At 41.4% G+C, this 21850-nt stretch overlaps 2 protein-coding genes across 5 annotated transcripts in view; both read right to left on the minus strand.

The window, feature by feature from the left end:
* Positions 1–568: 568 nt before the first annotated feature.
* On the minus strand, positions 569–7820 carry LOC308094293 (3-keto-steroid reductase/17-beta-hydroxysteroid dehydrogenase 7-like). Of its 3 annotated transcripts, none has more exons than XM_080440856.1 (9): positions 7682–7784; positions 6358–6489; positions 5762–5854; positions 5392–5506; positions 4209–4403; positions 3267–3371; positions 3023–3079; positions 2495–2593; positions 569–1930 (listed from the first exon to the last, which is right to left on the minus strand). In XM_080440856.1, exons 1-9 carry the CDS (start codon positions 7714–7716, stop codon positions 1820–1822), a joined length of 942 nt encoding a protein of 313 aa, XP_080296982.1. In that variant the 5' UTR covers positions 7717–7784; the 3' UTR covers positions 569–1819. The 3 variants fall into 3 exon arrangements, with proteins under 3 accessions (XP_080296982.1, XP_080296983.1, XP_080296981.1); XM_080440855.1 differs by having other exon boundaries at positions 570–1930; positions 6358–6561; positions 7682–7820; XM_080440857.1 differs by lacking the exon at positions 7682–7784 and having other exon boundaries at positions 6369–6555.
* Positions 7821–9421: 1601 nt separating this feature from the next.
* The window catches only part of LOC308094274 (discoidin domain-containing receptor 2-like), a 16419-nt gene continuing 3990 nt past the window's right edge, over positions 9422–21850 (minus strand). The window contains exons 3-17 of one of the 2 annotated variants that reach the window (XM_080440822.1): positions 20999–21101; positions 19974–20211; positions 19182–19329; positions 18501–18603; positions 18005–18188; positions 17435–17675; positions 16557–16622; positions 15417–15553; positions 14161–14371; positions 13327–13553; positions 12941–13068; positions 12147–12392; positions 11432–11666; positions 10940–11089; positions 9422–10540 (exon numbers count right to left, since the gene is read on the minus strand). In XM_080440822.1, the coding sequence (XP_080296948.1) occupies positions 10406–10540; positions 10940–11089; positions 11432–11666; positions 12147–12392; positions 12941–13068; positions 13327–13553; positions 14161–14371; positions 15417–15553; positions 16557–16622; positions 17435–17675; positions 18005–18188; positions 18501–18603; positions 19182–19329; positions 19974–20211; positions 20999–21101 (2552 nt within the window). In that variant the 3' untranslated portion in view covers positions 9422–10405. The remainder of the gene's footprint in view (positions 10541–10939; positions 11090–11431; positions 11667–12146; positions 12393–12940; positions 13069–13326; positions 13554–14160; positions 14372–15416; positions 15554–16556; positions 16623–17434; positions 17676–18004; positions 18189–18500; positions 18604–19181; positions 19330–19973; positions 20212–20998; positions 21102–21850) is intronic. The other variant, XM_080440823.1, reaches the window with a different exon arrangement.

The raw sequence follows: 21850 nt of genomic DNA on the forward strand, positions 1-21850 counted from the left end.
ATAGAACAATTTAGACATCACTTCACATTATTTGTGAAAGCTGTGTTTTACATTGCTTGGGTCTTTTGCCAATCTGAAAAAACTTGTGTGGGAGGCAATTCTCCATTGTCAAGGTGGACCTTCCCTTCTGTAGTGCTATTGTGGGAGTCGAACATCTGCTGCCATACATTACATATACATGGCCATACATTACTCATGTGACAAGTAATTTAGCAAGCTTACAGTAGGCCTCCCCTGATACTGCCCTGTTTTCAGACTCAAGCAACAGAAGATATTGGTGACATACTAAAGCTGGAGCATCTTGTTTAAGAGATATCTGTCTCAAATGAAGTCTAGGTGGAGGGAAGCTAATCAGTGTAGGTCTCAGCTACCACACCACCAACAAACTAAGCTAATTAACGCTGATAAAGTGACACAGGGCAACCTGCTGTGAGTGAAATATGATACAGCTATCTAGTTTAGACACAGTGGCTGTTGGTATTTATTACACCAGAAAAATAGCTGACAGCATACAAGACAGAACAGTAACCACTGTTGCTTTTTAAATCTATTAAGTATTTAATACTATACTCTAATGTGGTCTTTAAGTGTGTGAATATGTGGGGAAATGCGGCATGTCTACCAATGTGACACAGGCCATTGTTACACTGATTAATTGTATTTTATTGACAACCAGCATAAAGATTTCCATGATAATAAGGCCACTATGCAAATAATAAAAGCTCAGGATACTGCCCACATGGTGCATGCTCTCTCGTCAATTGTCACTGTCCAAAACGGTTACTTTACAGAAAATGGGAAAAAATTACCTGTGTTCCAATGGATCCAATGTAGTTATTAGTCACACAGTCTTGTTAGTACTTTTCATTGGTTCAATATTTATAAAACCTGAGGCTTTCAACACTTTACCCCATTCACTTTCACTCATAAATAGCAAAAAAAGCAGATCTACTGTACAAGCTCACAATGTGTCACATTGCGATGCGTTGTGAGCTTGTAGGCTATTTTTGCTACTTTTGTGTGAAACTGTAGTATGACAAAGTAGGGCATTCATTTCTGAAAAACACATCAAAAGAGATACAAGGTTTCTGCCCGACAGCAACGATATGGAATAAACAGAAACACAAGGCTATAGCCCATAGAAATATACATAATTTTATATCTATGCTATAGCCTGATTCATACTTCGGTGCGATGTGTCACTAAAAAACAAATAAAGGGTCTTCACCTTTTTTTCCCGGTTGAAAGTACATTCTTTTTTCATGTGACACATTGCAGGACACTTTGCCACAGAAGCATAAATCAAGCTTAGCTTGATTAACTGATCTTCAAACTAGCTTGAAACTCAGTTCTTGTCGGTAAGTGACACCATCGTACTGCAGAGTATAAATTAAGCGTTTATCAAGTCTACTGCTTGTACCACCCCTTCCTTGATGTTCTACCAGTTTGTGGTTTCCAGTTTCCTGAAAGGGTTGTGCTTTAGAACATATTCTTTCTTGTGTAATGCATTCCAAAACGTCAGAGGAAGCTGGTACGAATATCAGATATGACATGACAAGATACAAATATATCTTCTGTGTATAAATGTACAGTATGTCCTCGCTACAGAGGAAGAAAGCAAAAAAAAAACATGTTGATGGTGCTTTAAAAAAAAAACTGGTCCCTCAGGTTATACTCGTGGAAATTGGAGTAAAACGTCCCCAAATCTGAGATCGAAATCTGAAGCTCATCACACTATCAAAGAAGCTGAGGTCAAAGTACAAGGCCACTACCACTCTGTCTCATTGAGGTTCTGTCACTCTGTCTCGTTGAGGTTGTGTCAATGCGATTCCATGTCTGAGTTTTCTTGGCTCAGCTTCCTTCTGACTGCTTTCTCAAGGTCAAGAAGTTTCACGTAAAGTTCTTCAGACATGCCATTGTCGATGTCCATCTGAAAAATAAACATGGCCATTGGTAATCTACATAAACTCTGACTATATGAAACTCACCTATGCCTTGTGGTGAAGCAGGTACATTTTTCTCAGGTCTAAGTGTTTGTAAAACACATTACACCATATTAACTCTGGCATCCCTATTTGGGGCATGTCATTATAGGCGAATAAGTTTTCCAAGAATGTTAGAAAAATAGCGATATACAAGCTCACAACGTGTTGCAATGTGACATGTTGTGAGCTTGAAGATCAGGTTAACACTAAAGATCCAGGCCTTTCTATTCACTACACTTGGAGCTGTAGTCAGGTTCGAAATACAGAACAAGTTCAAGGAAAAGTGGACTGATCGTATTAAGTTGTTAAAACTATCCGTCCAAGGATACTGGTTAGTCAAATGCAGTGAAATTACATGCTGGTGCACACACAGCCGGTTCAAAATACGAGCATATACACATGCATGCATTTGAAAAGGTTCTGTCCATTTTGGCTAACTAGGTTTTGTCATAACAGTGGCTGGACAAAGTTATGGTGGAACTGGCCAATGGAATGGCTATTTACTGTACCTGTCGAGGCTGTGTGTAGTTAGTGCCAAGGCCTGACGTTAAACTGTGATACTTGGCCCTTGGATCCAGGGACTCTGGCTTCCGAAGAAACAGCTCGTGCTGTGAAAGGCCACAGCAGTAATCCGTATTAAATATTGTCACTGTCGGGTGCAAACCCAAAACTGTTACTTTTCAGGAAATGGAAAAGTGTTCCAAGCTTCTGTTAATAGTTTTCATTGGTTCAATATTTATAACACCCACAGACCACAGTAATAACTTTCACTTTATTGATGTTTTCAAAAATAGCCGATCTACAAGCTCAGCTTGTAGATGAACTATTTTTGCCACTTTTGTGTGGCACTGTAGTATGACGAAGTATTTACAGTATTTACGAAAAATACATAAAAAGTTGAAATATTGAGATACAAGGTTTCTGCCCTACAGCAACGATATAAAACATGTTGAGTGAGGTGACATATTGACATATTTATAGTTCCGTCATTACTATGTGGATCCAAAAAGCTTTTAGAGTGGATAATAAAAGCATACCAAGGCCTCTGCTCCATTGTATGGCGTCAGCGTGAATGTGTTTGTGAAGATCCTAATCTGTTCAGTGCAACAGGAAACCATAACACACAAGAACATGAAATTGTTCATATCACTCCAGTGCAACAGGAAACCATAATATATAAAGAAGATCATGACATTGATTGAATATGCACATTTGAGGCAAGTTTTAAAACAGACTGAGGGTGGTGGGGGGGGGGGGGTGGGGGATTAAGGGACAACTTACAAAATACATGATGGGCATAATGAGTGTCCAGAAGAATGAGGGTAGAATGCCGTAGGTCAAATTGGTCATGACCAGGCCTGGGCACATCACGGAGGAGAACATTCCCTGTCAATTAAAAAACACACAAACCATGTCATGTCAAGCAGATTAAAAACATTTTAAAAAACACATTAACCCTGGCGTCCCTATTTACAATACAATGTGAAGTACTTCCTATACTGTTCACACTGCTCATACTTGGTCTGACTCTGAACCTACTGTAAAACCTAAAAAAGGAGATCGCAGAGAGAAAGGAGAGAGAGGGGAGACATGCGAGACGTAACAGGACTCACTTAATAATATAATAAACTTTATTTATAGGGCACTTATCAAAACTAAATTACAAAGAAAATTGAAAAATAATAAAATAAAATGAAACCAACAGAATAAAAACATGATGACTTGTATCAAATATAAAGTACAGTGTGAAACAAGAACATTTAGGGAATCAAACAAAAATGTCAGCCCATTTTTATGTCTACTGTAATTCTTCTATATTTCTTATCTGCTGTGTATAATCTTTTCATATGTTTCTGAGTGCAATGCACCAAGTCAAATCCTTGCATGTGAGATAAGATAACATCCTTCCCAGTCAGGACTTGTTAAGCTACTGTTTTTTTAACCACTTTCAAGTGGTGTCCCTGTCAGAACATTTCAAGAAATTTCAAACGCAGCGAAAATAGCAGATCTACAAGCTTTGTGTTGCGATGTGAAGCCTTGTGAGCTTACAGTATATACCAGCAATTTTCACTATTTTTCAAATGACGATGATAAAGTATAAACTAAGGTCTAGAGGGAAAACAGACCTTAGTTTTTATAAGTGATTTCTGCTCAATAGACCACTTGAGCAGAAATCCTCAACCTCCACATCAGCACCCAGTCATCCTACAGAGATGTGCTCACCTCGCTGTTCTTGTGACTGTTGAGTGCCAGGCTGAGCAGGTCCGACGCGTACTTGGAGGAGCTGTAGGGCTCTGTCCCTCGACTGTGCTGCATGTCGTCTATGCTGAAGGCAGAGCGCCTGGCGTTGCTCGAGGATGTCCACACCACCCTGGAGGTGTGACCTTCCTGGCACAGGAGCGCTTCCAACTCCCTGATCTAACACAATGAGACAGCAGTGAGTGGGTGGGTGAGTACTGTAGGAGGCTCAGCATTGTGTTCACCAGGGATGACTATTAGCCAGCAGGACAGAGTTAATTGTAGATATGGGCTGTGGTAATGGCATGGTAAACTGAAATGAAACATTTACTCACATGACAATTGTCTTAATAAACAGGATTTTGAATTACATCACGATGGCAGCAAACAGTATGAATACATTTGGTTACTTGTTAGAAAACCTTGTATTCATATATGTACATACTGTATATATTAATATTTGTATAGGCTGATACACTGCCCGTTTTTTTTATTTTATTTTTTATTTATTTTATTATTTTATTAGAAATTCAGCTTTACCCATCTGATGGCTTCTAAGATTATGATGAGCGCTTGGGGGGGAGCAGTTGGAGGTTAAGTGTCAGGGAGACTACAACATGTAGACTGGGCGTAGCGACTACTTCTTCCCAATATACAAACCATTTAAAAGTAGTGCTAAGAGGCTGAGCTTTGGCAGGAACTGTGTGATGAGAACTTCTTGCTGTTATGGTGATTTATTAATACAAAAAATTAATGAAACTGAAGGCAAAAAACTCAGTCACTGAATGCCTGCCTGCCCGAGACACACACCTGACAAACTAAAGATAATGAGGAGACACACAGCAGGAGCTAATCAATCAATTCGGAAGTGAGACATCAAAACAAAGCGTGGGAAAAACCAAACAAAAATTTGATAAAATACATATTTTAGCTGCTATACTGGGGCTGGGAGGTGTGACCTTCTGATTACCAGACAGCATCTCTACCACTACGCTACGGCCGCCACAACCTTGTGCAATGACAAAATGCTGCCTGATGATCCATACATACTGTATGCTAGAGAGTGTGTGTATATATATATATACACTTTAGGATCACCTTGAACCCTATTCATTTGGAGACACAAGTTTCTGAATTCAGCCACGCAAGTGTGGGGGCTGTGGCTTACCAGGAGGAAGTGACCAAAGAGATTAGTAGCAAACACTTCCTGTAGACCGTCTGGGTTGAGGCGGTCCTGCTGGGTTAGCAGACCCTCTGCTGTTGCAAACATGTTGATGACGTTACTGCAGAGAAATGATGACCCCATTACATCACAGCACAGTACAGTACAGACACCAGCACAAGTGCTCAGCTGCATACAGTAATAGGTCGATTGTCTTAACTACTTAAACTCCAACAACTAAGTATATTATACTTAGTTGACCAGCAACCCCCAGGTCTCTATACAAGTTCTTACCTCTACACCAAATCTCTTCACCGAAATTAGCCAATTTACAAGCTCACAACAGATTTGCATTTTTTGGGAGACAGCGATTTACCTGGAAAATAGGCCCTTGAAAAGGGCTTTCATGTCCACCTGCGGATTGGGCATAATACCTGCATTCAGATACAGATAGTCAAGTCTGCTGTACCTGTAAAAAAAAGAAAACACACACAAAAATATGCATCGTTTTAAATCACATAACGGCCAATTTTGAAATGAACTTGAGTCTGGATAAGAGCTATCTCAGACAACGTACTTCATAAGCCTATAAAGATGTAGGGTACTGGTTCCCAGCGTGAGATAAGGGGACCCCCTGGGGGGTCCAGGGAGTCCCCAGCTAAATGATAATAGTTAGGAACCAAATGGACACTCATGGGTCTGTAACTCCAAGAGTGTACAAACATAACCAAATGGACCCTTATGGGTCCGTTTATACACTCTGAGTTCAACCAACACTGAGGACTTTAGTGTTTACAGTGTAGATTTGGGTACCAGAGATTTAAAAAAAAATCATATCAAATGGGTGTCCGTGGCCTAATGCATATCAAACTGGGGGTCCTTGAAATTAAAAAGGTTGACATCCCTGTATTGAAACTAGTGAAAGCAAAGCATGATGCCACTGTCCGGGCCGGGCACCCTACACACTCTGACCTGGCCTTCACCTCCTGAGCAGCGCTGAGCACTGATTGGACAGAGCCCACATCCAGGTGCAGCAGGTCGACATGTGCGTCAGGGTGAGAGGTCAGGAGGGCGGAGCGCGCAGCTTCGGCCCGATTGGAGTTCCTGCACGCAAGACACAGCCTGAGCTGGCTGTCCGCAGAAAGAAGTCGCTGGCACAGGGCCAGACCGATGCCACTGTGGGTGACATACAGAGAGAAATTATATGATTCAGCAAAGGACGATTGATTATACAGACAAGAGGCTAGTATGTGGTGCCCTATGTATGTCTATGTAGTCGTACAAAGAAGTATATAGGGCCCTGTTTTGGGGTGAACATTCAGTGAAAATAGCCGATCTACACTGCCGACACACTGTGAGCTTATAGATTTTTGTCTAAGAGATTTGGTGTAGACTAGGGGAAAAAGGAGCGAACCAAGTATAAAGCCCAGGGGGACCTCGGCCAACTACATAGGGTTTAAGTCGTTAATGTTTTATAGGTGTAATCATCTTTTTACAAATGATGAGAATTACATTAACACCAGGCAGAGAATGTAATGGACAAGTCATATACAATACAAATTAAAGGTAGGGTGAGTGATTTTCTTTGGTTAAAATTAGTGTTATATAGCTCTATATTCTGATAGATACTAGTACTCATTGCTATAGAGTGTTTGTTCAGCTCTTTATTAAACAGAAAATGCATTTTCAGGTCAGGATACCATTTTTATCCAATCAGGATAGAAAACTCAGACAGGATACAGATTAAACAAGTGAAATTATAAGTGATGACAAAGAAATGAGCAGACAGAATTGGAACTGGAACACATGAAGCTGATAAATGGGCTGACATTTTGTCAAATAGGCTACCCTGATAATAATTTATTTTCCTGTTTATCAAAGAGCTGGAGAGACAGGGAGACTCGCTGTTACTGAACAAACAATGATTACTATCAGAATATAGTGCTGAAACCTTTTAACAAAAAAGCTTTTTGTTTTAACCCCAAAAATATCACCCTAACTTTAAATGTTTTCAATGTCCTTTTTGTTGTTGTTTGACAATTCCATTCTTTTAACTGAAAAGAAAGACTGTAAAATATCTAGTAGTCAAAACAGTGAAATCTGACTTTGGAGCTGCTTTACACAAAACAAATCACTCCAACACAATAAATATAGCCTACTGACTCTTGGATGGATGGACTGACTGATCCTTTGGTATATCAATAGATCGATTCAGTGACCAGAAACCATGCAGCGAGTTATTGTCATAGAGTTAAAAATAGGTTATTGTTCACTGATCGTTCTGAAATAAACATACCTGTTTGCACCAGTCACAACGACCACTTTCTCCATAGTTCCGTTGTATGCTACAAGTTAAGTGAGCCAATTAACCAATATTAGAAACAGCTGGACTATTCCCTTTAATGTCTGTACTCTGTACTGTAAGCATGGTGCGATGCAGAGCATACAGTAGACAGACACAGCACTGGCCAACCGAAAACGTGGTGTGATTGGATGTCACTGCACTGCTGGCCAATCAGCGATTCCCCCCTACGGAGAGCAGAGCGTTTCTTTTTTCATGAATGAAAGAAGCGAAGTCCACTAGTGGTGGAAAGTACATTCACTCAAGTACTGTAGGCTACTTATAACTATAAGTACAATATTGAGGCATTTTTACTTTACTGGAGTATTTCCATTTTTTTTACTTCTACTCCACTACATCTCAGTATATTTATAGGCTATATACATTTATTTCAGCCATTTGAAAATATTTGTTTTCCCCCAACACTTTCACCTCCTGGGTTCAGTGTCGTCAATTATATCTTATAATTCAGACTTTTTTGTTTGTTGCAATTGTGAATTCATATATTATATGAATAACCGCCTCTCTCTCTGTGCTTTTATCATCCTTGTAATTTTTTGAGTGACTGTCAGTCATAGTTTACATATTTGTTTACTTTTGTTTACTTTGTTTACATATTTGCTGTTTACTCAATTTTTGTTAATTTATTATTTAATTGAATAAATCAAAAGAGCCTTAATTGTTTTTCTTTTGGTATATCCTGTCAGACTTTATCAGGATTGTATTCATTGATTGATTTTAATTATTTAATTCAAATAAGGAACTGCAAGGGACAAATAGGCCTATTTCAAATTAAACTGTAATTAAACTGTAACAGTATGGGCTAGATGAGAGTACAACAGTTGTCAATGTCAGTATCACTTCAGACAGAGCATTACTGAAGATCAGCAGTTTTCTCTATTTATATACACGTATTAGGTATACATAACGTGGGTAGGCTAGGTATTTCAGGGTGTATTGACATTTCCTATTGTGCCTTTGTCGTCTTATGTCTGAAGTAGGATTCATGTGGCAGGGTAGCTCAGTCGGTAGAGCTCTCGCCTAGACCCCAAGGTCATGGGTTCGATCCCGGGTACCGACAATTCAGCATATGAGTAGCATGGCTTGGTCATGCGGTAAGTTCTGGGAGCTGATGGTAGGTGTGGCGCTCCACCTCAGCAATCCATCTACCAGGGGTCTAGTGCATTGTACCGGGGACAGACTCCCGAGTGTGATCGGCTCATACTGACAATAAGCCACTCCCAACCTACTTACTTGATTCATGTCCCCTAAAATAATGACTTTTGTCCAACATCCTTTGTTCTTGAGTAGAGCATATCTAGCCTTAATTCTTGTCTTATTATAAGTTTTAGAGAGGCAATTGAGAATGTCAAATCATTCAGAATATGTAAACCCATATTAGTCGAGCTGAATAGTGCTGCTTATAAACCAAGTGAGAGAAATGTATCTTGTACTCTTTGATGAACATTCGGAGCCTGACATCCGGTCAACATGTCAGCAAGTTAAGCCTGAAATTCAAGCCCTAAAAGCTAGATAGATAGATAGATAGATAGATAGATAGATAGATAGATAGATAGATAGATAGATAGATAGATAGATAGATAGATAGATAGATAGATAGATAGATAGATAGATAGATAGATAGATAGAGCAAGTATTACAGGATTTTTCTCCATTATTAAACTGCATTATTATTTATTTACAGGGTGTGTTTGGCATGGCAAAATAAAAAGTAAATTTTGTCATTAAATACATAACATAACATATTCTTCAATAATTAATCTAAAAGTTATTATTTTTAAGTAAACTGTGAACAGTAACAGAATAACTTTGCTGTGTTCTCTTTTTGAAAGCAGTCATGGATGTCCAAATACATTTCACAATAAACAACAAACGAAAAGAATCATTGACAATTATAACAATAACAATTTTACAGTTCTGCAACAGTCTGTTCTAATAAATAACAGATACAATTAGTATATAGTAATATACAAAGTAAGATTACGGGAAACAGCATCCAAAACAGATACTGAGATGGAAGTGAGAGAGAAAGAGAGTGTGATGCAAAAAATGATGAACAGGTGTTTAGCCCTGTCACCATATCAGTCATAAATGCTTGCATTACATTGGTACCGTCACTTTGTGTGTGATACACTCCCATTCACATACAGTACGCTTTATGCACATTTGATATCTGCTGCTATTTGATGTATTTTATTTGCATTAGAGATTGAGGAAATCTGTCATTATTATACACACTTTATGTATATTTTATTTTCATTTGCTTTAATTGAAAATGTTACTGCAATTTGTGGGTAGCTTGCACTAAAAAGCCTTTCCCCAACTCTTTTACACCTGTAAACTTGTGATGTGGCAATAAAGTTGAAGTTCATTTTAAGCTTTATTTATTTGAGTAAATTTGTGTAGAATCTTCCTCAGTAACTAAACGTATGTGGCTTTCATAGACCACTGTGCCTGGTCCATTTATATTTACAACATTGCACAATTAGTGTGAGAAAAAACACAACGACATGCATAATGGATATAGAAATTATTCTCCTGAAAACATTATGAGCATCTGCTTCTCACAAAATTCCAGATTTATCCAGGCAGCCTGAAGTAAATGAATGTCATGTCAAATTGCAAATTGCATTTCTGTATGTCCATGAGCCTGTTCTGCTAGGCCAGGCTGTCAACCAACTGACTGTGTATCTCCTGGAAGCTGGGTCTTTGCTTGGCGTTCCTTCTCCAGCAGCCCAGCATGAGGTCATTGTAGACAGCATCTGGACAACAAGAAGGCTTTGGCAGATACACCTGAGAGCACAACGGAAATGAGGAAACAGAGTCATCAATTGCCAACAATATCCCCCCCCCCCCGCCCCACACACACACACACACACACACACACACACACACACACACACACACACACACACACACACACACACACACACACACACACACACACACACACACACACACACACACACACACACACACACACACACACACACACACACACGTAACAACAACGTTACGATTACATCCTACTGAAATACTAGATTGTGGCTTCGTTTCATAGGTGGAACTTGTTTGGAGAGTGACTGTAGCTGAATGCTTAGAGAGGCCGCCTGGGAATCGAAAGGTCGCCGGTTGGGCCCCCTGGTCCACCCAGTCAAATTCCACAATTAATATTATTTTTATAATTGTCACCTGCTTCGCCTGGTCCCTGAAGAACTCTCCTGTGTTTTCGATGACCTGCTCATCAGAAAGATGGGAGTAGGGCTGCTTCTTACATAGAGTCAGAATCTCCCACAGAGTCACCCCAAATGCCCACACATCACTGGCCATGGTGAACTTCCCCTGGAATAGTTATAGCAAGGTATGTTGAATTACAGACAGAAAAAATGACAATATGGGGAAATGTAGTTTCTTTAATTATTTTTGATTGCATATAACATGAATATAGCCTTGTTATAATTTTTTTTTTTCCTTAGCGGGAATTACAATTGGTACTTATATTTACACATTTTGTGTAGTTTGTACATACATATAACAAAGAGAAAATTAACATGTCTCAATTAATCAAACAGACCTCACAATTTTGGAGTAGTGCACATTATTCCTAACACTCAAGATCTTTCTTTAGACTACTACAGAACAAAAAATCCCCAGTCCTGAAACCTTCCATGCTGGAAACCTCACCAGTAGGATGCTCTCCCAGGACATCCAGCGAATGGGCAGAACGGCTCTGCCCTGGATTCTGTAGTAGTCACCACGGTACAGGTTGCGGCTCATACCAAAGTCGGCGATCTTTATGGTGTAGTTCTTGCCCACAAGGCAGTTGCGTGTGGCCAAGTCACGGTGGACAAAGTTGAGTGAGGACAAGTACTTCATCCCAGATGCAATCTGTGCAGCCATGCCAATCAGCTGGTTGTAGCTAAAAGCATGAAATACAAGGACAGGGAGATAAGTGAAAGGATGTTTGGTAACACACATGTATAACTAAAGGTAATGTAGATCTATTTCTATGTGGCATGCAGTGTGCAATTCCGTTACAATTACAATTAGGCATTTAGCAGACGCTCTTAATCCAGAGCGATTTACAATAAGAAAGGTCAACGCAAGGTAAATCCGAGTTTATACTTAATTCACCTACAAACCCACAATGTGTCACGGTGTGATGCATTGTGAGCTTGTAAATTAGTTTTTAATTTCTTTAAGATTTTTGAAAACTTTCACCAATAATGACATGCTCACAATAGTGACGCTAGGGATAATGTGGTTATACTGTATTATTGTTGTACACAATACAGCACTGTGTATCCACTAAATGTTGCATTGTGATGACAACAATGCACCTGGACGCCCAGGATAATTATGAAAAAGACTTGACATAATATTGACAAATTCAGCCTACCTGACCGTGGCCATGGTGCCAGGTCTCCTCTCCTCCTCGTTGCTTTCTTTCTCCTCCTCTTTCTCATCTTCTTCATCACCGTCCACCTTCAGCCGGAGGCTGGAGAGGAACTGGTTGAGGTCTCCGTTCTCCATGTACTCTGTGATCATACAGAGGGGGTCTGTGTCCACGCACACCGCCAGCAGACGCACAATGTTGGGGTCCCTCAGACGAGACATGATTCGAATCTCCTTCAGGAAATCGTTCCTGCAACCCAGCAAGGAATGGTGACGACTGTGATTGATTCACTGACTGACTGAATACATTATTATTTAAATGATACATGGGTAATGGGTATACTGTATTCAACTGGGGCCATATTCATGTGTGTTGAAATGTTGAGATCTTTTAGTTCTCTAATCAGAAAAGTAATAAAATGTTAAATCCTGAGATTCGTCCAATTATGTGATTTTGATCTTGATCTTGATTGAAACCTTTTTGTCAAACATTTTCAAAAGTTCCAAAACATTTTCAAAAATATTTGTATTTTTTAAATAGGGCCCAAGTGGTTAATCATGTCAGTACACTGTCTGGTCATGCCACCATATGATGCAGCACAGCCTTGTCTGCCCTCTACTACCCAACCAGTGCATTGGGTAACTGTCATATAACCACATGCTTCGAAGACACGAAAGGAAGAAGAAATGCCACCATTAATCAGTCAGTCAATGGTATATAATTACCAGGCATGAATAAGTGGCCAATAATAACTCAAGAGAAGAACTGGAGCTGGCTGAATTATGTTCATAGGCTACCTTGCATTCTTGTTGGCGTCTTCCCTCAGTGTCTTCACTGCCACCAGTAAAGGAGACTCACTGCTGCCTTCTATGGACAGGTCCTCATCCAGAAAGTCCTGCATCCCCTCCGCCTCACACAGGTGCACCTACGGAAGCACAGCACTTAGTCACTCCATCACATTTGATTCGCCTTGCGCTTTTCCACTTACTGTTGCACCACTTAGTGCAAAGCAATTAATATACCCTGCCATTTATCTCCGCCTCTTGTTTAACATATTTCACACTTGGGTAATTCTAAGTAGGCTACTTTGAGTACATTTAATACTATATAACCTGTCACCCGGAGTAAGAGCCATAACGCTACATTTGTGTCAGGTAAGGTGTTTTAAAATTAAGAAATATACCTCTCCGAACTGGCCCTCTCCCAATTTCTCCTTGAAGGTGAGTTTGTCCCTGGGGAACTCCCTCATGGCCGTGTCTCTGGCGGTGAGGAGGCTCATGTTGACAGCTGTGATGGAGTAGGTGTTGGTGCCTGAGGCCTCCTGGAGGCTGATGATGTCGGCCTCCGCATAGTGAGGAGCACCATCTGAACCGGCAGCCTGAGGGGCTCTGGAAGAGCTGCTTGCCTCTTCTGTGAAACGCGCACACGCACACGCACATGCACATGCACATGCACACGCACGCGCACATGCGCACAAACGCATGCATGCTCGCACACACGCACACACACACACACACACACACACACACACACACACACACACACACACACACACACACACACACACACACACACACACACACACACACACACACACACACACACACACACATGCATGCATGCACGCACGCACGCAAGCAAAAACAAACAAGCAAACAGTACACATTACCAATGGTCAAGGGTGCATTTTATATTGTGCCTTTATCGAAAGCGCTGTTCAATGTGCATTACATTCACACACACACACACACACACACACACACACACACACACACACACACACACACACACACACACACACACACACACACACACACACACACACACACACCGACGGTGGAGGAAACCAAGGCACCAATCTGCTCATCAGGGGTGAACCAGGAACCTTTCGATTGCCAAGCGGCCCGCTATACCACCTGAGCCACTGCCACCCCTACATATAAGTAATGAATCTGAGTAATAACCTTCCATGACCCACCATCCTACGCGCACACACCCACACACTCTGAGAGCTCACCGAGGTCCTCGGCAGACTGGGCGAACTCAGGCAGCTTTCGTATGAGGCGGGACGGCTCCTGGTAGTCAGAGCAGAGGGGGAAGATCCTCTCATAGGTGGAGTTGGAGTTGGAACCACCCTCGCTGGAGAGAGAGGAGTTCTGGAACGAGAAGGCCTGTGTCTGGACCGCCAGGCGAGCCGTCAACTCATCGTCCAGCAGACGCCGGGACGCCTGCGATGGAACACAGGGAGGCGGTAGCTCAGCTGATGTCAGTTATTTATTCATTTTTATCTGAAATCACTATAGGCTCTACCGTAGTGGTTTTTGAAGTGGGGTCCGGGCACCCCTGGGGTCCTTGAGGGGGTTCCAGAGGGTCCCCAGAAAAATTAGGAACAGTGTACTGTAAGTACTTACACCCATTTTCAACCGTATCGTCAAATAATTGGTCCTTACTAATGCTCATTTCAAGATGGCACAATTTTTGTCTACTCACTCTGCGTCTCAGAGGAGGGCTGTGGACAGTTGAGAAACTACTTACCAGTAACATCATCGATGGGGATTCCATGCTAATAGAAAATACAGCTTTTCTTAGCATGCTGAAATAGAAGCCATTGTTCTTGCATTAATAACAATTCTTCTTTGAAATGACCAAACCTGCCTACTGATTATGTCACTGGTAGGCATGTTTCTGAACTGTCATAGAACTGAACATGAGGGCACGGACGGTTGGCGTAACCGTCTGGGCACCTAGGCTGGTAATCCAGCCTGACAGCGTGTCGCAGGTTCAACTTCCGATCCCAACGACCCTTGCTGAGTCTCTCCCCATTTTCTGTCAGCCTACTGTCCTGTCAAATAAAGGCATAAAAGCCCAATAATAAATATTAAAGAACTGAACATGAGTAGACATAAATGGTGGTTGAAAATGGGTGAAGTGGTCCTTTTTAAGTTTTCGGCTATTTGAAAATAGCCAATCTACAATTTAAAAAAAATGTTTTGACGAATCTTCTCCCTGGCACAAAACTGTTTCAAATGAGGGTCCATGACCAAATACATATCAATTTTGGTTGTCCTTGACATGAGAAGCACGTCTGCCCTAACATACTATATGGCGTGTTACTGTATGTTCAGTAACATGAACAATGCAAGTCAACGTCTGGCATGCTGGTGGTAGGTGACTTTACAGTTAAAGAATGAGCACTGATAACAAAAAGAATGATGCAATTAATTAAAACATTTATGAAGCCGTTCATTCAAATGGAAGAAGTGTCCCTCTCACCTTCTCCAGCATCTTCTGCCACACCTGTCGCCACAGGATGATGACTATAACGGCCAATAGGATGGCGATGATGGCAACCAAGCATCCAATCAGGATCCTCGTATTGCTGTCATCCACTTTATGGGTGGGGTCATCTCCTGAGGGACCAGGTGTGAGGAGATGAAATGGATTAGACTTTCTGAATAATATTTTCATACATCAAACCACCATTTATATTATTGTAGCATTACATTCTCCGATTTCTTTCTGTAACAATCCCTTTCTTTTTTTCCCTGTAAGTAGCCTGGAGGTGAATCGACTATATAGGACGTTTTTAAAATGCCATAGCCCAGAATCTGATGTAGATTCATGTCCAAGTTCTGTCAAGCGGGGAGCGATTAAAGGTGGATGAAACCTAGGCTGATATGGTAGGTTGTCTTCCAGTTCAGGTTAAAAACTACTGCAGGATCAAAACAATGCAGGCTGCATACACTGTGGGCCTTTTGGAAACTGTTTGCACATTTATCCACTAGAGGGTGCTGTGGTACAACTATGCACAACTCAAAGCTGCAAATGGTGTCTTCAAAGTCAAAGAAGTCTAGAACAAAGCTGGCAAGTTAAGGAATGAACCTGTTGGATTCAGTTGCAGTAGTAACTGCTTTCTGCTGTAGTGTGTTCATTTTGAGATGTGCTGGTATACACGGATTCTGTATCAAAATTAAGTTGTCCGTGTAAAAAGAGGTTTCTCTTGGAGACTGTTTATGTGATTTACCAAGATTCTGATATATTGTACAAGGAGGGTTTGCAAAAAAAGTGATTTCAGATATTCATGTGCATGTCACTCACCAAAAATAACATGTTGAACTGAAAAAAACAGGTATTTGAAACTGAATAAACCTTTTTTCAGTTGAAATGTATTTTTGTTGAGTGACATGTTGCGTGACACTGTCGACGACACATGAATCAGGCTACGAGGACAGCCTATAGTCTATGATAGCCGTTGACGGGGCCTTCTGTCCTTCCTACCAAAATAAGGAAAAACACATTTGTTCTAAGTATGCAAAAACTTGTTTTGCAATAAAACAATTTATTGTAATAAATAGCAATGCTAGCTCCAAAACAGAAATGAAAGATTGAATCTACAGGGTTTATGTTGCTGACCTGGGAGTATGTTTGTTGGGTGTCCACGTTTACGAGGACTAAGAGATGTGTTGTACACCGCTGAGCCTGAGAACAAAAGACAAGAAGAAGAAAAATAAACAAATACAGGAAGCATTGGAAAAAACTGTCCTCGATACAAGAATCAAGAATCAAAAGGGTTTATTTGTCACTCACTTATTTGTCAACACAACTGTTACAATGCAATTATAATTGGATGAAAAGAACAATAACAATAAGATGAAGCAACATAGAAAGGTAGAAAGTACAGGTAGGAGACACAGTCTAACCTTCTTTAAAGAAAACCTTCAACAATGAAACAACAAAATTGGGATTTGCAAAAAAAATGTATCTATACATGAAAGCATACATCTCTGCACTGATACAGAGTCAGAGAGACAGGTGAGGGTGCTGTACTCTTTCTGGGGACGTTCTGTCTTCTGTCAGATGTGACAGGTCACATCTGACAGAAGACTGCCTGCAACCTTCACTGAACCCCAAGGTCTTAATTTGCTTAATTCGCATTTGCTTAATTCTCATTGAGTCACACCACTGATGTGCAGTTGAGCACCAAGGTGAACCCATCTACGGAAAACCTAGCCGGGCAGCAGTAGCTGAGTGGGCAGAGAGGCCGTCTGGGAATCAGAAGGTCCCCGGTTTGCCCCGTAGCCCGCCCAGTCTGCCCAGCACCCCCTATGTGTGTGTGGAAGTGTCCCTGAGCAAGACAATTAGTTAGGATGGGTAAATGTAGAGGAATTTATTATTTAGAGGAACAAATTCTGCTAAATATATAATGTAATGCTATAATGTGCAAATATACTGTACCCCAACAACAACTAAAAGGGATACAATTATTATCATTATTATCGAGTGCCTCTCACCTGACTGGAAGGCCACTTCGCTGAACAGCATCCAACGGTCATTGAAGTAGAAACGACATCGGATGGTGCTGGCAGTCCGGTCCCCGAGGGGCACCGTAACGAAGCGGGCGCCCTGGCTCACGCGGTCCACTGGGAGCCTGAAGGACATGGGGTCAGCCTCCCAGTCCAGGTCTGACCGGAAGGAACAGGCAGCCTGCCGGAACATTCTCACACCACGGCTGAACAGGTTACTGCAGTGGACCTGCGTAAAAACAAAACAAAAAAACAGTACCAATGATGATGCCGATTATAAAAAGTAAATGAATTTAGCAAATAGTGCATTAGTCTAATCTCCACTAGAAATACAAGTTCTACTTTAATGTGCTACATGCGCTTTACAAGCAGCGAAACCGGCCCTCCTTGAACTAGAGAAAAAAGTCCTTTATTTCCACCCCCAGCTCTGTTTAGCTGTTATAATAATGTCTTCTAAACTAGAATAAACTCTGTTTAACTGTTATAATAATGTCTTCTAGAGTAAACTCTGTTTAGCTGTAATTGTGAATGTAAAGTATCTTGGTGTAAAATCTGCACCTTCATGGAGGTGAAGTTTCTGACGTGATCAAAGTCGAAGGTCATCTCCACGTAGCCCTTGGGGAAGCTCTTGTTGGTCCAGCCCACATAATCATATCCAGGCCACATGCTGTAGATGTGACTGTGGAGAAAATCATCCAGACCCCATGTACCATCTGTCAGCTGGCCCAGACCCTTGGTCAGTCTGGAGGGTTGATAGATGGATGGATGGATGGATGGATGGATGGATGGATGGATGTGAGATTTGTAGGAGAGGGAGAAAAGAAAAGGTAATTTAGAGCCAAGCAGTGCATGGAGTCTCAGATGTATTCAAAATGTTATCAAACTCATATGGAACCTCGTCCCAATATAATCACAAACCTATACTGAAATGTAATTAAACTTTTAAATGCACTCAGATTTATGTATCGAGCACTTATCAATGCCAATGCGGTTTAATCCATGCAAACAAAGTGTTTATTTTGACTTATTTCAGAGTGGGCAATAAACGTCAGACCTTTCACCTGAGGCTCCATCATACACAGAGTCATTAAGGTAGACATCCAGGCCTCTGTAGGTCATCTGCTGACCTTCTGGAGAACTATAAGACATCAGACCATCTAACAGGGGTAAAGGAAAAACATTATTTACCATTTTCAATGTATTTAGCAGATGCTCTTATCCAGTGTGACTTACAATAAGCAAGGTAATATATATCACATACATCAAATGCAGAAGCACAGTGCAGTGCCTCAGTAAACTAGGATTGCAAGTAAGCCAAGAACGTAGCATCAGTCTAAACAATTTACAAAGTAATAATCTATACATTGAAACTACAGTATAAGATGAACCTCTATCTGTTTAAACAACATGATATGTAAATAAGAAAAACAAGCCTAAGTAACAAAAATGCTGTGTCTGTATAACAAGCCTTGGACCTTGAGTGGGTTCTGGAGGGTCCCCAGCTGAATGATTGATAGTTACAGTAGGAACCAAATGGACCCTTACAGGTCTGTAAATCTGTGAGTGTGCTAATGGAACCAAATGGAACCCATATAGTATAGGTAGGTTGGGGCCCCTGAGATAAAAATCATATCAAATGGGAGAATTGTGGCCTATAGCAGATCAAACTTGGGGTTTTTTAAATTAAAAAGGTTGAGCATCATTGATATAATATTCTATGTTAGAAGTGACTAACCCAGCCATTCACATCCATAGAGTTCCACTCTCATACACACGATCATGGAGTGATCTGTCACCGGCATGAAGCGAACAAATCGGGCGATGATTGGTGGCTCCAGGTCCTTCAAAACAACATCGTACGCGTTCCTGTTTCCCTCTATGATCTGGCACAGGGAGTGAAACATCATTCAAATGGACTGATACTGTAATAGTGATTTTTTTGTTGTGGAAACCAAAAGATGGATTGATATGCAGAAGTATCAATCCACCAACTATACTCTTATTGGCTATTTAGCAACTGGTGATTGTTGACTGGTGATAAATGCTATGCACTTAAGCCTTTTGCGTTATTCCTTTATATGCCTCCACTGGTGGACAGATGTACAGGTCAGGAGGCATTGTGTTTTTGGGCTATCTGTCCGTCAGTCCGTCCGGCGTCCGCGTACGTACGTACGTATATGTCGGTCCCAATCTTGTGAATGTGATCTGTCATGAACGTCTTGAGGGAATTTCATGATTTGGCACAAATGTCCACTTGGTCTCAAGAATGAACTGATTAGAAGTAAGTGGTCAAAGGTCACGGTCAATGTGACCTCACAAAACACGTTCATTAATCTCATTCAAAGTCTTCATTCACTACATATGCACTATGAGGACAGACTCATGTAAATGGCAACTGGTTGGCGGAGGCATTGGATTGGAGTACACATATTAATAACTGAATAAGGCTGCCTGATAGCTCTAGTTAAATAATGTAATATGAACATAATTATGCTTTGACATACAGTGTGATATGGAATTTGCTCACCTGCCTTCCCTTCCTGTCATGCCAGGCCACCCAGCTGCTGCCATCCCGGCTGTATTTGATCCTGTAACGCTGGGCAAACTCATTACCCATGCCGTCGGCATGGCGACCCTGAGTGCCCACGAGTGTGATGAAATGTATTGAACGCAGGTCCACCTGGATGTACTCTTTCAGACTGTCTGGTTCTGACATGATGTCTGGACACCATGCCCCGTCCCCGTCACCATTATCAAAGTCTAACCTAGAGGAGAGGAGAGGAGAGGAGAGGAGAGGAGAGGAGAGGAGAGGAGATGAGATGAGATGAGATGAGATGAGATGAGATGAGATGAGATGAGATGAGATGAGATGAGATGAGATGAGATGAGATGAGATGAGATGAGATGAGATGAGATGAGGACAGATGAGGACAGATGAGGAGAGGAGAGGAGAGGAGAGGAGAGGAGAGATGAGGAGAGGAGAGGAGAGGAGAGGAGAGGAGAGGAGAGGAGAGGAGAGGAGAGGAGAGGAGAGGAGAGGAGAGGATGCTGTTATTTTCAGGGTACCCATGTGTATTGTATTTTAACATGAATCCCAAATAATTTAGAACTTCACCAAGCCGAATCATATTTTGTTTTTTTTAGAGCAGCCAATTATCTTTTCCCCCTTTTTTCTCCTTCTCTCTGCCAGTGAGGACCCCGCAACGGGAGGATGTAGCACCTCCGTTCTACTCCTCCCATTCAACATTCCCCAGTGACAGGCGCTGTCTCAGCCTGTAGGAGTAGCTAGCACAGCGACAGAGATCACCCTCCCCGCCTGGCTTCCCTCCCACACGATTCACGAACACATCCAATAGTGGTCGTATAGACCCTCAGTCAAGACGGATGCACTGGTGGCTTCAAAACCCTAGACTCCACAGTGGGGGACAGGTACTTTACCCCTGCACCAGCCGAGGGCCCATAAAGATCCCATTTTGATTCGTGTCAGAATGGAGAAAAGCACAGACTAAAGATTTCAATGTGTCATTGGCCCTGGCCTGCTGTGGTACGTACCTGCCAAATCTTGCTGCAGTCGACTCGGACCACTGGCTGGAGGCAGAGATGTCCTCATCCTGAATCTGCCCACCGGTCATGCCAAGAGGATAGCGACAGATCTCTATCATATGATATGGTCATATTAAAGCAGTTCTCATAGATCGTCGTGTTCACCATCTTCATGATATAATATACATTTGGGGAAGTATTTTCTGGTCTGCTTTTACAGCTTCACCCAGTTGATGTAGCTTCTCAGATGGCTTTGATAAGCCCATGGGGGGCTGTTAGGGCTTAACCCATTAAGAACGGGAAAGCCTACAGTATATGTTGTTATACCTTTTAAACCGGGAAAGCATCTGTGTCATTTTAGATGTTGCTATGTATATAGCAACAGGATTTTTTCCAAATAGTTTTGAATACAAAATTCTAGTTTTTCCCAAAACTAGGTTAGGATTTAGGAGGCGTTTTAAAAATCGGCCTCAGGTCTAAATGGATTTTAACCATACTTAAGCCATATCTTTTTAAGGTCCTTTCTTACACACTGGGAGCATCACGAATAAACGAGCCGATATTTCACATCAAATGTATTTGGTGATGCCTCATTCATACAGATTGATGTTTTTGTTTGTGGTGAAAAATGTACCTCATTTTGAAAAACGTTACGTCGCCTCATCGTCATGTAATATTCACGTTCTGTGTGGATGTACTGTACACAAACAGCAGTTTAAATTAACGCAAATTAATCGCACAGAATAAACTCTCCAAGTGTGTATGAACCTTTAGGGGCGACTTTTCATAAACAGCAGATCTACAAGCTGAGCTTGCAGATCACCAGGGTCGACATGTACACTGGGCACTGGCCGATCTGGG

This window comes from Gymnoscopelus braueri (genome assembly GCF_963280865.1).
Source record: "Gymnoscopelus braueri genome assembly, chromosome: 10".
Taxonomy (NCBI): Eukaryota; Metazoa; Chordata; class Actinopteri; order Myctophiformes; family Myctophidae; genus Gymnoscopelus; species Gymnoscopelus braueri.

Bases quoted from the DNA above. Each gene is read 5' to 3' on its own strand.
- LOC308094293 (XM_080440855.1), bottom strand. From the start codon at position 7,716: ATGGAGAAAGTGGTCGTTGTGACTGGTGCAAACAG. The intron at 5,855-6,357 runs GTCAGAGTGTGT...TTTTTTTTACAG, and splicing joins GCTCAGGAGGTGAAGGCCAG to GTACAGCAGACTTGACTATC. The intron at 3,080-3,266 runs GTAAGTTGTCCC...TGCACTGAACAG, and splicing joins TTATGCCCATCATGTATTTT to ATTAGGATCTTCACAAACAC.